The sequence below is a fragment of the Prunus dulcis genome, chromosome 8, assembly GCF_902201215.1.
Source record: "Prunus dulcis chromosome 8, ALMONDv2, whole genome shotgun sequence".
NCBI lineage: Eukaryota > Viridiplantae > Streptophyta > Magnoliopsida > Rosales > Rosaceae > Prunus > Prunus dulcis.
Window position 1 is genome coordinate 17380445 of NC_047657.1, and position 18110 is coordinate 17398554.

Sequence of the window (18110 nt, forward strand, 5' to 3'; positions counted from 1 at the left end):
ATTTCTAGCCTAGATTAGTTAGTTACTTAGAATAGCTCATCGTGTATCTTTATATTCCTTGTATTGTCCTGTATGATTCATTCATTCAATAGAGAAAGTATTCTCCATATTTCACTTTACAAATCGCCAGTTTTTATTCTTTCCTTATTTGGTCTTCAGATTGTATTGTTGGGTTTCGATTCATAGTTCTATAACTTCTATTGGGAATGGATTTCAAGTGAAGATCAAATTTTGAAGATCTGGTTCGAATCACTTTTACTGATTTCATATTGGTTTTCTTTGACTTTTGCTATTTTTGGATTTGAATTTGAAGGGTGAGAGGAGATAGCAAAGGGACTGGTTTTAAGAAAATCTGGTCCACCAACCGTACACATCCAAAAATCTGGTTAAAGTGTTCGCCGTCGTTGTGTGTCAGTTGGAATGTTCGGTGTTTCCCGCTTAATTATATAAAACTATAAAGGAAAGGAATGCACGTTCAACTTTTTTGTCTTCTTCCTCCTTGTCCACTTCTCTCGCTCTCTTTCCTCTTTTGGGTCAGTAATATCTCCTCACCCCATTCTCTTTTCGCTATCCCTTTGACTTAACAAGCCTAACGTTTTCTTTTCTCTCGGCCACATGAAGTCTCTCATTATCTTTTTACATAGTCACATTCGTTTACTTTATTTCTTCTCAACGATAAACCTGATTCGTTTACTTTATTTCTTCTCAACGATAAACCTGATTGTAGTTTTCAATTTATTGGCTTCGTGTGTATTTGAAACAAATAATTTGCTAAAGAATGATAAAATGCTATTTTAAATATTTGGATGTATATATATTTTTGCTACATGTATTGACAAATTAAGGTGATTTGAAACTCCAAGGCTGCAATACCTGTAGTAGAAATACATGTGTAGTGTAGCTCTTTTATTTTTCTAGCAATGCAATATTTGTTTGATGTTTGACAATCACTACTAGAAAAATGTTGTGTTTGTTCTCTGTGTCAAAAAAACACGAATAATTGTGCTCCATCATAAAAATACCCGCGTTGCAGCCATTATGAATTGATGGGTCCTTTTGTATAGGAGGTTCCTTTGCTTATACTGCACAAATTCATCACTTTTTGTCAGACATTTAGACCACAAATGAAGCATATTTGTGCTTATGGTAGTTGGGCCGCCACCTGCACTCCATCTCTTGTCAGCAGCTCTTGGAGAATGTGAAAATAATATTTTTATTCAATATGGACACAAATTTCTCAATTGTGGCTAAAAATGCAAACTTTAAAAACAAAAACTCAGATACCAAAACCAAATAAATTTTGTTAAATCATTCTTTGTACAACTATGAGTATCTACGTATTTTACAGATTTACAATAGAACCCCCATAATTTGCAACAAATTCCCTTCTGACAATAGCATCTTCAAATCTCCAGATATGCTTTCTTCTTCCAATTCCCCACATCTTCTTTATCTTCCCATTTCAAAATTGGCATACAATCAGATTCAGATTCAGTGAAGAAATCAAATAAAAGCAAATTTAATTGATATCGAAATATTAAGCATAACAAAATTCTCCAAGAAATAGCAATTGTAGTGGAAATACCAGTAACAGAAGCAGAAACAAGGGAAGAATAATATTAAACATGGGAAATAGCAGTAGCAGATGCAGCATACTCACCAAGAATTTAGGCACTCCATATCTGGATAAATGCTGCAAAGAGTGAGAGGAAATCAACGTCAACCAACATTAAAGCCTCAAAGCAAACAAGGGTCCTACAGTTTGTTTGTTTGTTTTTTTTTTTCAAATAAAAATAAGAAGTGTATGAAGGTAACAATAATTTTCTTAGGGATTCTAAACAAAAATTCAAAACCGCAATAGCACCACTTCAGGAAATCCCAATGGAACTCAAAACCAATTCATAAAATCATCAATTGATATCAAAATGCATTCTTAAAACTCACCTATAAACAACAAATTTCATCCCCTGATAAATAAATAAATAAACATAAATCCAGATTCTCATCTCAGAGAAAAGAAGAAGATGAACAAAAAGCTACAAAGAAAAAAAGAGAGAGATGGAGACGTGTAGAAAGAGGAAGAAGAAGGAAAAATAAAAGAATTTTAAAAAATGGAGAAAAGAAAAAGAAAATAGAGGCTTGCGTTCCAACAAATAAAAAAACAATGATATTTATCTTTAGAATCTTTAATATATTCATTTTTCAATGAGATATTTAGAGAGGAGCTTCTACAGGAAGATAGGCGCCTTTTGAAAGTATTTTATTTATATTTTTTTATGAAGAATTTTGAAATTATTCCAGACACAATTTAAAGAATTCGTGCTCAATAGGCCATCTAAAAGGACACAATTTCAGTATTCGTGCTCTATAATAGCAACCATGTTTTGAAATGTGTACGGACTTAACCACAAAACTCAATATCCATGCCTAATACTATGCCATAATATTTAAAATAATGTGCATGTAAGTACCAAAAAAATATGTTTTTTATTAGTAAGTAAAAGACAAATAATAATGTGTGGTTGTAATTTGTAAGCAAAATGGCACAAAAGTAGATTTTTCGTGGTTACAAAAGCTTCAACTATTCTTACACTGAAGTGACAAACTCTATGCTAATATGATAATTGGCCACAAATTTTGTGCTTAAACTACTTGGGCACAATTAGTTTTTTCTTATGTTGGCATTGGACACAAAACAATTGTGTCTTCCCTGTATATCACACAAATACTACATATCTGTGTCAAATGTGATTCAAAATGACATGAACCTCTCTTTTGTGCTCTTTGGATTGTGCTTTGAACCCATTTTTTTTAGTAGTGAATGTATGTTTAATTTGGTGTTTATTTATATATTGCTTTAAGAAAAACAAGTTTATGTTAGATATCTCATTAAAAAAAAAATATTAGTCACCCCTATAAAAATTCCTTGTTCCTTCTTTGATGTATCCTCACCACCCTTCTTAATACTTACTTTATATTTATAGAATCATAGTTATATATATGGACAAATGTCAAGTAATGAGAAGGACGGTGAGAATCCACCTCAAGTTAAAGCGGAGGCACCTCAAACGAAATAACAGGATTCATCATGCAAGTTAAAGAAAATCTAGCTGATGTTATTTAGATTCTATAAGATCCACAAATGGCATGTCGTAGGATCAACAACTTTATTAGACGACATGCATTTTTAAGTTGCTAGAACCTACGCAGAAGCTGGGATATGCAGAGGGCAGAACCTTACGCCGAGCAAAATTTGCGAATGGGTTTGCTGTGCTGAGTTTATGTTTTCCTATAGGCCTTTTATGTCATTTGGATTCTCAAGAACAATTTTAGTGTAGTTTTTGTTTTGGGCGTTTGGCTCCGCAATTGAAGTCATAACCTTTACCCATTGGCTATATGTGCAACTTCATTACTACAAGCCCAAATAACTTTTTTTCGTTTTTCTTATTATACAATCGACACACATTTAACTACTTGAGCTACAATCCTCGTTCAATGATGACTTTTTGTTGGACCCAAAAAGAAATAAACTCGTCATTTTCATTGGGTTTTAGTACTAGATATGCCGACATGTTTTGTTAGAAAAAAAATAATAACTGAACTTGCTCTTCACCACAGAAGATTTCGATGTGAAAGCTAAGTTCAAACATCATCTCCTGCAAAGCATTTATGGAGCAGATGTTAACCTCTGATTTCTTTTACTGCTGGTAGTCTGCTGTAATATCTATTAACAACCAATGTCAAACTTGTTTAGGTTAATCAATCGGGAACCAACATTCATTTGTGCCACCAGAAGAACCAAAACTACACAGGCAACATGACCAAGCATGAAGCTACTTGAAACCGAACCGCTAGAAGAGCAATGTGCAGAAGCAGAACTGATGTATACCATAATTTTAACCATATAGGACCACCCATGAGTACCAACCTACAAACCAACTAATTGGTATCGATGCCGCAACACAGGGACAAGTATGATTTAACATTGTCAGACTTGTAAACTGACTTTGCCTTTGCAACCGGTCATCCTTAGATTGCGCAGGAGATAAATCACTGGAACATTCCTCAATTTGAGTTGCCAACATACGTTCCTTTCTAAGTACATGTTCATTTAGCAACACGGCCCATTAATAAAAAAATCACTGGTGACAGAAGAACACAGCTAAACTAGTGAACAAAAATGACGGCACGGTTGTGCCCCTACCAATTGGGCAAAATATAATAAGCAGATGCTTCGAGGTTATTTTTGAGTATTTCAATGTCTTCAATTCAACTGTGTGGGTTGGGTGAGTCACCAATGATGTCCCATTGAAAATCTCACTTTTTTGTTTTAGAGTAAGAGGATTAAAGTAGAGTAATTCAAACTTTAGAATAACTGAAGGAAGCAGCAATGGCATCTCTCTTGAATAGATCCACCCATGCAAGAAAGCAATTTCCGTAGGACACAACACAATTTCCCCCTAAGAAAGCAATTTCGGTTTTCAAGACAAGTTGTTGAACAATGTTTGGAAGCATTAAAATAGCCAAAATTGGCTTGCTTGCACGACACATCCAAGGGCCGGTCCCTTTATACCAATCGTCCTTTACATTGTTTTTCAAGCCCTTCAATTGAAAACAGAATATGCTTCTTGTTCCTATCGTCCTTTACATTGTTGTTTCATATAGATTTTGCATATCATTTCTGTATTGACATCAACAATGGGAAATTGCGCTGCCCTCTCAGCTTCAGCAAGGGGTGTTTTCAAGAATAGCAAGGCTTTACCTATCGAAACCACATTCAAGCTTCCGGCTCCATTACCCAGCTGGCCACCTGGTACGTGCTACCGCCTCTAATTTAGACACACACACACACACACACTATATGTGTTTGATGATGATATATTTTCTCTTTGGATACATAGTTTATATGTGCTAATTAACTTTATCATACTCTTTTACTTAAACATTAATTTATCCTTAATTATACCATGTTTCAGGTGATGGGTTCGCAAGTGGAAGCATCGATCTAGGTGGACTACAAGTATACCAGATATCGTCTTTCACCAAAGTCTGGGCTACCCATGAGGGGGGACCAGACAACCTTGGGGCAAGCTTCTTCGAACCTTCACCCTTACCCCAAGGTTTCTATATGCTTGGTTGCTATAGCCAACCCAACAACAAACCTCTTTCGGGATGGACCCTTGCTGCAAAGTCAACAGACGAAGATGAAGATGACCACCTTTTACTCAAGAAACCACTTGATTACACTCTCGTGTGGAACAGCGAGTCCTTGAAAAATCTAAAGAAAGATGGCGATGGCTACGTCTGGTTACCCACTCCCCCACATGGTTATGAAGCCATTGGCCATGTGGTCACCAGCTCTCCGGAGAAGCCATCTCTCGATAAAATCAGGTGCGTTCGATCTGACCTCACTGACCACTGCGAGGCTGACTCGTGGATTTGGGGACCAGGTACCGCTGGTGATGCCAATGGTTTTAATGTGTTTAGCCTCAGACCAAGCAATAGGGGGACCCAAGCTATGGGCGTACCCGCTGGCACATTCGTAGCCCTAAATGGTCTTCCTTCGTCTACTATTGCGATCGCTTGTTTGAAGAACACGCTATCTCTATCTAATTCTCATATTTACATGCCCAACCTGACTCAAATTGAGGCATTACTTGAAGTTTACTCGCCACTCATATACTTGCATCCTGACGAAGTATACCTCCCTTCTTCGGTGGGCTGGTTTTTTAGCAATGGGGCCCTTCTATATAAGAAACAAGGTGATGCAGTCGCCATCGAACCAACGGGCTCCAACCTTCCCCAAGGTGGCTCAAATGATGGCTCCTATTGGCTGGACCTACCCGTGGATAAAAGCGCCAGTGCAAGAGTGAAAAAGGGAGATCTACTCCACTATCAGGTGTATTTACACATAAAGCCCATGATGGGCTCAACATTTACGGATATAGCCATATGGGTCTTCTACCCTTTCAATGGGCCGGCGAGGGCCAAAGTTGAGTTTTTCAACATCTCATTAGGGAAGATAGGCGAGCATGTTGGTGATTGGGAGCATTTGACCTTACGAGTCAGCAATTTCACAGGGGAACTATGGAGGGTCTTCTTCTCGCAGCACAGCGGGGGCACGTGGGTGGACGCTTCCCAGCTCGAGTTTGAAAATGGAAACAAAGCAGTGGGCTATGCGTCATTGCATGGGCATGCCTTGTATCCGAAGGCAGGGCTTGTTTTGCAAGGGAGTGGCGGAATAGGAATAAGGAATGATACAGCCAAGAGTAAGAAGGCATTGGACACTGGACGAAGCCTTTTGTTAGTCTCAGCTGAGTATTTGGGGTCGGCTGTGACTGAGCCACCATGGCTTAACTACTCTAGGAAATGGGGTCCAAACATTAGTTATGACATTGCGGACGAAATCAAAACGGTGGAGAAACTTTTGCCTGGAAAGCTCAAATCTGCTTTTGATAAATTCGTAAAGAGTCTACCAAATGAAGTATTAGGGGAAGAAGGGCCTACAGGTCCCAAGATGAAGAACAGCTGGACTGGAGATGAAGTTTGACTCACACACACTTTCCTTTAAGTTTATGTAAGGTTATTTGGGCAATATCAATTTCATCCTCTTTTGCCAGTTTAGCATGCATTCCCACCTCAATGTAAAAAATAACATACAAAAGAAATAAAAGGGTGGGTAAGAGTGCAAACAGTCAAACAATATGAGGTAGAATATTTTTTGATATATTTTCATCCTTTAAAAGAAGGTATTTATAATACAAATGTGTAAACTCTAGTAGGGTTATACAAGGAAATAAATAAACTCATAATTACACGAGATTTGTACAAAAGAGAAAGAAATAAAATCCTAGTATAATAGGAAATAAATCTCCTAATAGAATTAGGAAATAAATTCTAGGTTTCAAAAAAATATTAGTCACCCCTATAAAAATTCCTTGTTCTTTCTTTGATGTATCCTCACCACCCTTCTTAATACTTTGTATTTATAGAACCATAATTATGCATATGGGCAAATGTCAAAGTGATGAGAAGGATGGTGAGGATCCACTTTGAGTTAAAAGTGGTGAGGGACCTCAAACCAAATAACAGGATTCATGCAAGTTAAAGAAAATCTAGCTAATGTTATTTAGATTCTATAAGATCCACAAATGGCATGTCATAGGATCAACAACTTTATTAGACGACATGCGTTTTTACGTTGTTAGAACCTACGCAGAAGCTGGGATATGCAGAAGGCAGAACCTTACGCAGAGCAAAATTTTCGAATGGGTTTGCTGTGCTGAGTTTATGTTTTCCAATAAGCTTTTTATGTCATTTGGATTCTCGAGGTAAATTTTAGCGTAGTTTTTGTTTTGGGCCTTTGGCTCGGCAATTGAAGTCATAAGCCTTACCCATGGGCTATATGTGCGACTTCATTGCTACAATACAAACCCAAATAACTTTTTTTTGTAACTTTTTTTTTTAATTTTCTAATTATACAATCGACCTTGAGGAAGAGAAAAACGAACTTAAAATATTGGGCACGAAAGTAAATGCCTGTAATTACTTGAGTTACAATGGAATGATGACTTTTTGTTGGACCCAAAAAGAAATAAACTCGTCATTGGGTTTCTAGTACTGGATATGCCGACATGTTTTGTTAGAAAAAAATAATAATTGAACTTGCTCCTCACCACGGAAGATTTCGATGAGAAAGCTGAGTTCAAACATCATCTCCTGCCAACATTTATGGAGCAGATGGTTTTTTGATAACCTTTGATTTCTTTTTTGATACCCTTTGATTTCTTTTACTGCTGGTAGTCTGTTGTAATAGATATTAACAACCAATGTCAAACTTGTTTAGGTTTATCAATCGGGAACCAACCATATTGAATATGACCATAATTTATGACCATATATCAACATTCATTTGTACCACCAGAAGAACCAAAACTACACAGGCAACATGACCAAGCATGAAGCCACTTGAAACCGAACCGCTAGAAGAGCAATGTGCAGGACTGATGTATACCATAATTTTAACCATAAGGAATTCATAAAATAGGAGAAGATTGTGAAAAACAACCAGCCTCTACACAGCATCTCACCTAACAATACCTTTGTACACTCAAGACTTCATAAGACTATACAAGACCAAAGCTCAATACACCCATAAGCCTGCAGATAACCATTTTGCTGAAACACAAATTGTGTTAAATAGCTTCTTTTAATTTGAAAGCACAAGCGAGGCTCGCAATACCCATGCAAGCTTCAGGTCTTTTGGGAAGCACGGATTCGGTCGAGACTACACCTCTGTGAGACCATTCCAAGAGGTTTCGAAATCAAACATAATCATTCCTGGCTCTATAAAAGTAGGCTCAGGAGACAAGACATTTAGATGAGATGGCACAGAATCACTTGTTACTGCAGGAATAGACTGGTTTTCCAGTAGCCAGTCTAATTGACTGTCCAAACTGACATTAGCAATTTCATTAGACTGCTCCTTCACGAGAGATGGCACATATATAGGCTCGGTGCTTTGAATTTGAGAAGTTTCAACTGGCGGCGGCTGAAAAGGAGGCTGCTGAATTGGAGGATGTTGAATGCTTTGACTGGAATTGTCCACCCAACTATAGTTACAATCTGAAAAACCCATATCTGTGACACTTGCACATAGATTATCTTGCAAACAGATATTTTGGCTTGAATTCTGACTTTGATTCCCGTACTGATATCCACCTTGACTGGCATCCTGACTTTGATTCCCATACTGCGAGATATAGCTATCATTTTGCCTATGATTGCCTTGATCAGGAAAATTTGTGCTAAAAACTGAATCAAAAATAGTGGCCCTAGGACTACATGTTTGGGGGTGGAAAGGCACTGTATTTCCAACGAATGTGGCCATGGGCTGGGAGGAGTTCTGATGCACGGTAGAAGGAACATTCTGCCACCTGAAGTGCTTTCTGTCACTTGATGCTGCCATGGGAGCGGAATTTCTGCCATATTGAGATGGACTGGTACAACTACTGTTATTTGCTGAACCAAATGTGGTTCGGTTTACTGGCAAGGTGCCACCAACAGCTCCTACTCTTTTGAACATTGGATGAGAAGAGACAAATTGAGGGCCTAAGTTATCAATATTATGACCTCTGTTCCTCCCAACAACATTATTGCGTGCACCAACCAACTGCTTTGAAACTGAACATGGATGGGCTCGGTTCTTAGACAAAATAAATTCTGATTGGTGGCTTCTACCCGGGTTTCTGACGCTAGGCATAGTGCGACTGGTTGAGGAGCAAGCACGGATCGTAGTTGGCCTAGAGACCTGATTCTGTAATATAGAGCTAGGTGCCAACCGAATAATATTACGTGGTGGACCTTGACTAAGTTTAGGCAGAGCCGCAGGCAATTTTGGAGCTGGTGGAGAACTTTTCACTATCTTCGAATCCTTCCTCAATATTTTCCACGTCTCTTCTTTATCAGTGGCATGACAATGGCCAATGTTGGAGACTCCAGTGCCCCAATGTACACAGGGTGCCAGAGAGTCACAAACATAACAGTGACACTGCACATAAGCAAAAATTGAAATCAGAGCGGTAAACCTTCAACCTTAGACAAAGTAGGATATGCTTTGAAATTATACAAGCCATGGCTTGCATGAGTCAACTTACAAGGTCACAGTGCTTCTCATGCAGGGTAGTTTTGAAAGGAAACTTGGCACAAAGATGCCGTGGATGAGGGTAGTCTCTGCATGCTATCTGCAACCAAATTAAATAATGTCAAATAAAGATGGAAAATATAAAAAGGGTGCCTACATCTTTCCAAACAACTCAAAATAACATTGGATTCCACACTAACTGGTACTAGGATCCAACATATGAAAAATAAGTCTTAACTTAAAATATGATAAGGGGACTATCAAAGACTAAGTGGCCAAACAAACATATGCCACCAAGAAAGCTAATCCGGAATAATTATAAATTAAAAAAATTCGCATGAGCAAAGGGAAACTTCTTCAAACCTTCGGAATTTCAACATCAAGGTCATCAAACACAATAAAAAGGGTTGTTCATTGTGAAACAACAAGAACAAGACAAAGTTCTACTGTTTCTGAAGAAAATACCATAGAAACGATATTTAGGAATAACAAAACCTCCCTTGATATGAGATCTCCCATGGACCCCAAATCAGGTTGTGACTGTTATTCATACCTTCTAGATCTAAACCAGTACCATGAGGCAGAACTACGCATCTCCATTGTAACTAACAACTTGATTTGTGCACCACTGTGAAACATTGTGTCTATTCTGTCAACAAGATGCCTTGTCACACCACAAAACCCCAGAAAATTACAGAAAACGACATAATCAATAACTACCAAAGTTGTGCTTCACAGAAAATTGGACCAAAGTCACCAAATTATGTCTAATTCATGCTGATGCATCCATAATAAATCTTTCCTTACTGAAAAAGTAAACAAGAAAAGGGGGAAAATGAGGCTTAGATTATTCCTCTTTCTGCATATGACAATAACATCTAATTTGGGAAAGAGTTCTGCTTTCTTATCAGTCCGCAATAACTTCATGGCAACCAATTAAAGCAAAAACGAGGAGGAAACTAAACATAGTTCAACTCACGCAGAAGAATGATTAAACTACAAGGCTTATTTTACAGCCTAATGCAACAGTTACCCTTCAGTTGAATTAATATCTTATAACTCCTCTAATCAAAATTAAAAACAAGGTCCAGCATTTATTTCTCTTTCTCTAACTTCCACTTTTGAGTAACAAACCAACCAATGTAAATCCATCCAAAGAAAAAAAAAACATTACACACTAAAAATTATCACTTTAAAAGATAAAGCCGGTTGAATTTATACCTGCCCCTTCTCCCCTACTACAAGCAACTCGTCGGAGTTGCTACCCGAATCATCCACTACCGAAACCGGCTTATCCGGGTCACCATCCAAGACAACGCAATCGTCGTCCACATCTGTCACCGGCGGTTTTGAAGACTTGGTCTTGGGCTTGATGTTGACCTCACCAATCACCACAACATCATCGGAATCGTCATCGTTTTCGTTGTCGATGCTGTCCATAAGTTCCGATATCCAATCGTAGATTGCCTCGTCTTCCTTCTCGTTCCGGCCCGATTCTTCGTCGGAGCTTATGTCGATAGGACCCGAATTCATCGCAAACAGAAATTCAAATTCACAGACTAGGGTTTGAAGGAAATCTGAAACGCTTTCTTCAACTGAAAAATTCGACGCATGAGGTATGAACAGATCATATGGGAAGCTAATGCTTGAGGCAAAGAAAAATGGGCAAGTCTTGGATTTCCTGGAAATTACTACACTGAAAACTTTTGGTTGGTTGGGAAAGTTCCGTCTAAGTAGAAAGATGGGAAAAGGGCATAGGGTTTTGTGCGGGCGATATATAAATATTAGGCTTTTGAATTGGGTCGTCGTATTTTTCTGGCCGAAAAAAAAGGAATTGGATCGTCGATTTTGGCGGAGAGCTAGAGAGAGAAAGAAACGAGAAAAACTGAGAGTGGAAGTAGACTTCAAAGTCGTTTAACCTAGCATGATGAGGGGGTTAGGGATATCGGTGGAATTTTACTTTTTCCAAGGGTGTGTTTCGGAAATAGGAAAATATATTGCGCTTCGGTTACACTTGGACATGTGGCCCAATTACGACTTCAAATGGAGTGTCGTTGATCAGGTTGGGCCATGCATGCCTTTGTGGGGCATTTGAAGGAAGATAAAAATATGGGCTACAAATAGTGAAGTCCTAGTGGCATAATTGGGCTAGAACATGCCTATTGAGTAGCCTCTTACAAAAATGAAAAGTCCATTTATTTTTTTTTTTTAATTAATAAGGACAGCGGAAACAACTTGATAAAAATCCGACTAAACTAAGAGTTTGTTGGTAAAAACCGGCTCTTTTTTAAAAATCAATATAATCAAATAGAGGTTATTTTTGAATGACAACGGTGGTTAGTGGTTTAAGAAATTTGTGGTTACTCACCATTGTATGTAAATTCAACGATTCATTTACTCTTACACTCCTTTTAAGAAATTTTTTTGAATCGTTAGATTAACATCTAACGGTAGGTGACCACAATCTCTTGGACCCCTGTGGAGGTTGTAAATTTTAAATGATATGATAGTAATTCTTTATATTTTTATACAAGTGATATTCAAAAATGGAAAAAATTCAAACATAGGATCTCGTATATAGGCCTATCAAGTTGTCTACCAAAAACATCATTTGTGTAACCTCCAAAAAACTCAATGGGAATTAATTGAAAGCTATGTGCCTACTATGTGAGTATCTTTGATTTATTTGTGTTTAATCATCTCCTGGCTGTTGAGAGAATTGGAAACTTGCCAACTATAATGTCAATTAAATTGCACGAAATTCTTGGGACTGAATTTTTACACCCTCAACTTGCATTGCGTAATCAGATTTCTTAGACTTGTTAGTAATAAGGTCATTCAATGCGGCATCCACTTTCTCAAGTTCATTCGTATCTGCAGTTTCCTCAGCCTCACAGGATACTCTTTTGGGCTGCACTAGCTTGGAAACTACAAACTGATGGAGCACTCTCGCTTTATACAACAAATTACCCACTGGATACTCGTCAATACACACTGAGCTGACTGAGGGTAGTGGATTTCAGGTCATCTTTAACCAGTCTGGCTCTATTTACCTTACAGCCACAAACGGAAGCATACTTTATATTCATGTGGTACATTGTCTGTGTCAGAATCATTCATCACCTACCATTTCCTACTAACTGATTTTTTAATATCATACATATGCATATGCTGCTAGTGTTCGAAAAATCGGCCTAGACGGATGTTTATAGCTTTGGCATTGTGTTATTAGAGATAATTTGCTGCAGAAAGCATTATGAAGCAAATGTAGAGGATGAAGATCAAATGAGACTAGCTGATTGGGCATATGGTTGCTATAAGCAAAATAAACTGCAGATGTTATTGGAGAATGATAATGATGATGCAAATCCAAGAAGATCCATCACTTAGACCGATGATAATGATGATGCAAATCCAAGAAGATCCATCACTTAGACCGACCATGAAGAATGCCACACAGACGCTTGAAGGAACTGCTGAAGTCTTAGTCCCGCCAAATCCATCCTCATTATAGGTTTATCTAAATGCTCACAATTATACGTGATTAATGTTCGAAAAACCGCTAAGCGGTATGTATGGGAGGCGCCTAGGCCTTTTTTTAATTATATAATAATTATTTTGTATTATAAATTATAAATTTATACCAAAATGAATATAAATAAATGTATATATATATATATATGTGTGTGTGTGAGAATCATATGCTTTAATATAAAGCAGAGGGTTGAAATAAAAACACAATTAAGTCATGTTTTAGTATATGGGCCCAAGACCACAAGAGAACCTTGTTAAAATACCAGCCCATAAGTGAACACAGCATTTCACTAACACTAGCTTCACCTTTTTTTGGACGAGCCCTATCCTCACTTATCTCTGATCTCTCCGCCTCCATCACCTCCCATCTCTTTCTACCTTCATCGTATCTCCTCTTTCTCTAATGAGTGGATAAGAAGCCGTTGCTGCCACTGGTTGGGTCGAGAAAAGTAGAGAAGCATCCCCCGCCCAGGCCCGCCTAGACCCGCCCAAGCAGCCTAGGCCGATTTTTCCATGCTGCCATGCAAAATATAATGAAAATGGTCAAAAAATTTTGCCATGAAGTACTCCTCTAAACACTGGAGACATATGCTCCTTGCTCCCATGGCATTTGAACTAGCATATCCCTTATGCTTTCTACTTCTCCTTCTTCAACTCGCATATCTTCGGGTTCGTCCCTCATTGCACAGGACTATACATCTTTCTGGGCCTCACCATCTGGAGTATTTGCTTTCGGTTTCTGCTCAATGATGCAGCAGGCAAACGGATATGGAGTGTTGATTCTGCTGGCACTGTAGTTTCCTATGCAGCCATGCTTGACACAGGAAATTTTGTGCTGGCTAACCGAAATTCAATCACTTCTTGGGAGATTATTTGCTGCCGAAAGAATTATGAGGCAGAGATAGAGGATGAGATCAAATGACACTAGCTGATTGGGCATATGATTGCTATAAGCAAAAGAAACTGCCCATGCTATTGGAGAATGATGATGAGGCAATGGATGACTTGAAGAAGATGGAAATGTATTTGATGATTGCATTTTGGTGCATTCAAGAGGACCATGAAAGTCTTCAAAGGCTTATGCCTGGCCTTACGGGACATGACTATGCTTAAGACTTCCGCAATATAAAAGACTGGAAAAGACTTCATAGGAAACTCATCTAACTTACAAGAATATATCTCTAGGCTCATCCTCACTGCTGTGAATGCTACCTCTTTCTTACTCTCACTATCAGGAGAGTTTTGTTTCCACTTATCCTTAAATCATTTGATATTTTAAATAACTAATAGCGACAAAGCTCATTGCACATGAAAGAGGCTAACAAGGGCAGAGACAGAAAGCTTTGAAAACAACGAAAAATAATCGCGGAATGATCCAAAAAGACAAATCTCCATATCTGTCCATACACCGTGTATTTGAAGGAAATCATCATTTAGTTAAACAGATTCTTAGTACGCCGAACAAAGATTCAATTTGCACATACAAACAGCAAGAGAAATCATATCATACAACATTTGAATTTTTTGTGTGTATCAAGGGAGGACTGCATTTGTTTGTCATTTTAGCAAACTTATGTGGGCAGCAAACCAGAGCATAACACATTTATATTGCATGGATTGTCGATGATCTTAAGGTACTGTAGGTGACTCCACAGATGATAAGATATAGCAAATGATGCTCATCAGCAGTTTCACCATTAACTCCTTAATTATGTACCATGGCTTTTGAACTACCATATCCTTTTTTTCTTTTTACTCATCTACAGATACTGCCATTTTCAATCATTGCTCAAACTTACAACAACATATCTTTGGGCTCATCACACATTGCAAAGGACAACAATAACTCTGTCTGGTGCTCACCATATGGGGAATTCGCTTTCGGTTTCCAAAAGATTGGTAGTGATGGTGGCTTCATTCTAGCCATCTGGTTTAACAAAATACCCGAAAAGACTATTGTCTGGTCAGCCAATGGCAACAATCCAGTGCAACAAGGACCCACGGTTGAACTCACTACATGGCCAGTTGATGCTCAATGATATTGCAACATGCAAACAAAAAAGGATTGCTGACTTTGGTGGTATTGGAGTTGTCTATGCAGCCATAGGAAATTTCGTTCTGGCCAATGGAAATTCAAACAATTTGAGGGAGAGTTTTGACAACCAACTGATACCTACCAACACAGACTCTAAAACTAAACAACACACTCCAGGATAGCTACATGGCGTCAAACTACTCACAAGGGAGGTTCCAATTTGCACTACAATCTGATAGAGCACTCTCGCTTTATACAACAAATTACCCATTGGATACTCCTAATTATGTCTATTGGTCAACACACACTGAGGGTAGTGGTTTTCAGGTCATCTTCAACCAGTCTGGCTCTATTTACCTTACAGCCACAAACGAAAGCATACTTTATATTCATGTGGTATATTGTCTGTGTCAGAATCATTCATCATCTTCTATTTCCTACCAACTGGTCTTTTAATATCATACACAAGCATATGCTGCTAGTGTTCGAAAAATCGGCCTAGGCAGCCGCCTAGGCTGGGCCTGGGCAGGTCTGGGCGCCTGGGCAGATCCTTCATCTCCGAGAGCTTTAGGCGGCATCGTGTGGTAAACTAAGCAAAGAAGATTTGGCTGGATCTGCTCCACGAGCTTGCGGCAGCAGCACTAGCTGATAAACGCGAAGAAGATGACCTAATGGAATACGCTGAAAATAGAATTTTAAAAGTACAGCCGCACGGCTATACTGTTTAAATAGAATATTCTCAAAGTATAGCCGCATGGCTATCCCCTTTAAATAGCACAATCTTGATTTCTTTCTTAATTACTTTATTTAGTAGTTATGTTTTAATTATTATTTACTTAGTGAATAACCTGTATTTAAAATTTTTATTGAATTAACAAATTTTAAAAAAATCATTACCGTTTATTAAGTAATATAATTTATGAAGTTAATTAAAATATTTATTTATTCACTAAAGACAAAATAATTGAAACATATAATTAGAGATGAAAGCAATTAACAATTTAGCACTTTCACGTTTAATAATGTATTATACACATACATATGTATTTTTCAATAATACATCCGTATTCTGCACACGTCTTAAAAAGTTAGTAAAGTTCACATTTTTTAAAAAGCTAACGTATACTACTCGTATTTTACAAGTATGTACATATTTGTCATGTTTAATACACGTATTTTTTACAAAAATTTCAATAAGACACACAAAATTCATTTATTATACACATGATTCTCGCATATTATTGAATAAAAATAATATAGTGGCCAAACATTTAAGTTGTAATTTGCAAAAATTTGACCGAATGAAACACATACTCTTTTATTAGTATTTTTTCACGTTTCGTATTTTACTAACTATGAATGAATGTACAGCCACATGGCTATACTTATTTTTTTTCACCTATACTTAGTTTTTCTTTTAAATAGTACCACCGCGCGGCTATACTCAATTTTTTAAATTTTTTTTAAAAATAGTATAGCTGCATGGCTATACGCGTTCTTCCTAAATTCTTTTTAAAAATAATATAACCGCAACTATACATGATTTTTTTTTAAAAAAAATAATAATACAACTGCGCGGAAAATTCAAACTACACAACAAACCATAGAATATATATATAATAGTAAGGCAATAACTCTTTTATCCAGCATTCCAGCTCTACTTGCCTGCCTGCCTCCATGGAGACGAGTTCTCTATAACTCTGCTCTGGAAATATATAAATTCAATGGAAATGATCAATGAATACAATATTTTACATTAAGAAATCAATTAAAATCATGTGGTCACATATTGCATGCATTTGAATTTTCCTGTGCTTTTCTTCATGAAATGCATTTATATATGCTATATTATAATCAGGGCGGAACCACAGCCAAGGCTGTGGTGGACTATAGCCTAGGGAAGTTTTGAAGAAAAATAAATAAATACACCTATATCTATATGGCCCACTATAATAATAAAATCAATATCTTTTTTTTTTTTTTTTTGGTGTGTTTAAATTATCTATTACCTTTGACAAAAGGTTTTTGAATAAGAAAAAAAAAAGCCTATATGACTCACCATCAACCACAACACATTAGGAAAATATTATTTTCTCAATTTTATTTGTATTCTCTTTTAAGAACAGAACAATCTGTTAATCCAATTCTATTGTTCTTGTGTTTACAACTAATATATATATGAAACTTAATTATTTATATTTTTGCATTTTGTATTTGTGAAGCTTATTCGATTGATGACAAGAAACTTTTAGGGATTCACACTGCAAAGGTAAGAACTTTTTTTATTTTAAAAATCATTAGATTTTAAACTAAAAAGTTTAATTAGCCTACCTATTAAAAAATTCATAGTTCCACCCTTATAATATTGCGGGTCCATTGCATAGCTCACATGTAAGACCAACTGGCATGTGGTCCTATTTTCATAAGTAAGTTGAATGTGGATAATGGATTGATGGGCAAGCCAGACCAACCAGAACATCCGACATATATACTTGTTTGGTAGTGTTTGATGAATTCTATTCATTTTTCTAGATACCAACATTGATCTCTTTCTTTCTTTTTCTTTCTTTTTTCTTTCTACCTATTGGGTTTCCTGTTGTGCGCTTGTGTACAATTACTTGGAACCATTTTTCGCAATGGGTTTTCAAAGATTAGCTGTATGCATCTGCCCATGATCGCCATGCATTATTAGGCAACAGTACTAACCATACACAGTATAAGTTAATCGATTGGTACGCAACTATTTAAGATCACTTACGAATCACGATTAGGTATCAAATTAACAATAAATGTACATCATTCTCCGCTTCATATGAACCAAATATGAGACTCTCATGTAACTAAATAAAAACATATATTGCCACGCCAAAAATTAATTGAAAGTCGTTAAAGGTTATT

General features: G+C 37.1%; 2 protein-coding genes across 2 annotated transcripts; one reads left to right on the plus strand and one right to left on the minus strand.

Moving 5' to 3' along the window:
- The first annotated feature begins 4602 nt into the window (after positions 1 to 4602).
- Positions 4603 to 6707, plus strand: LOC117637841. Its single transcript, XM_034372878.1, has 2 exons — positions 4603 to 4813; positions 4977 to 6707. Exons 1-2 carry the CDS (start codon positions 4699 to 4701, stop codon positions 6548 to 6550), a joined length of 1689 nt encoding a protein of 562 aa, XP_034228769.1. The 5' UTR covers positions 4603 to 4698; the 3' UTR covers positions 6551 to 6707.
- Positions 6708 to 7887: 1180 nt separating this feature from the next.
- On the minus strand, positions 7888 to 11532 carry LOC117638759. The gene is made up of 3 exons (XM_034373866.1): positions 10865 to 11532; positions 9657 to 9743; positions 7888 to 9550 (listed from the first exon to the last, which is right to left on the minus strand). The coding sequence occupies exons 1-3, from the start codon at positions 11174 to 11176 to the stop codon at positions 8288 to 8290; spliced, it is 1662 nt and encodes a 553-aa protein (XP_034229757.1). The 5' UTR covers positions 11177 to 11532; the 3' UTR covers positions 7888 to 8287.
- Between the last annotated feature and the right edge of the window lie 6578 nt (positions 11533 to 18110).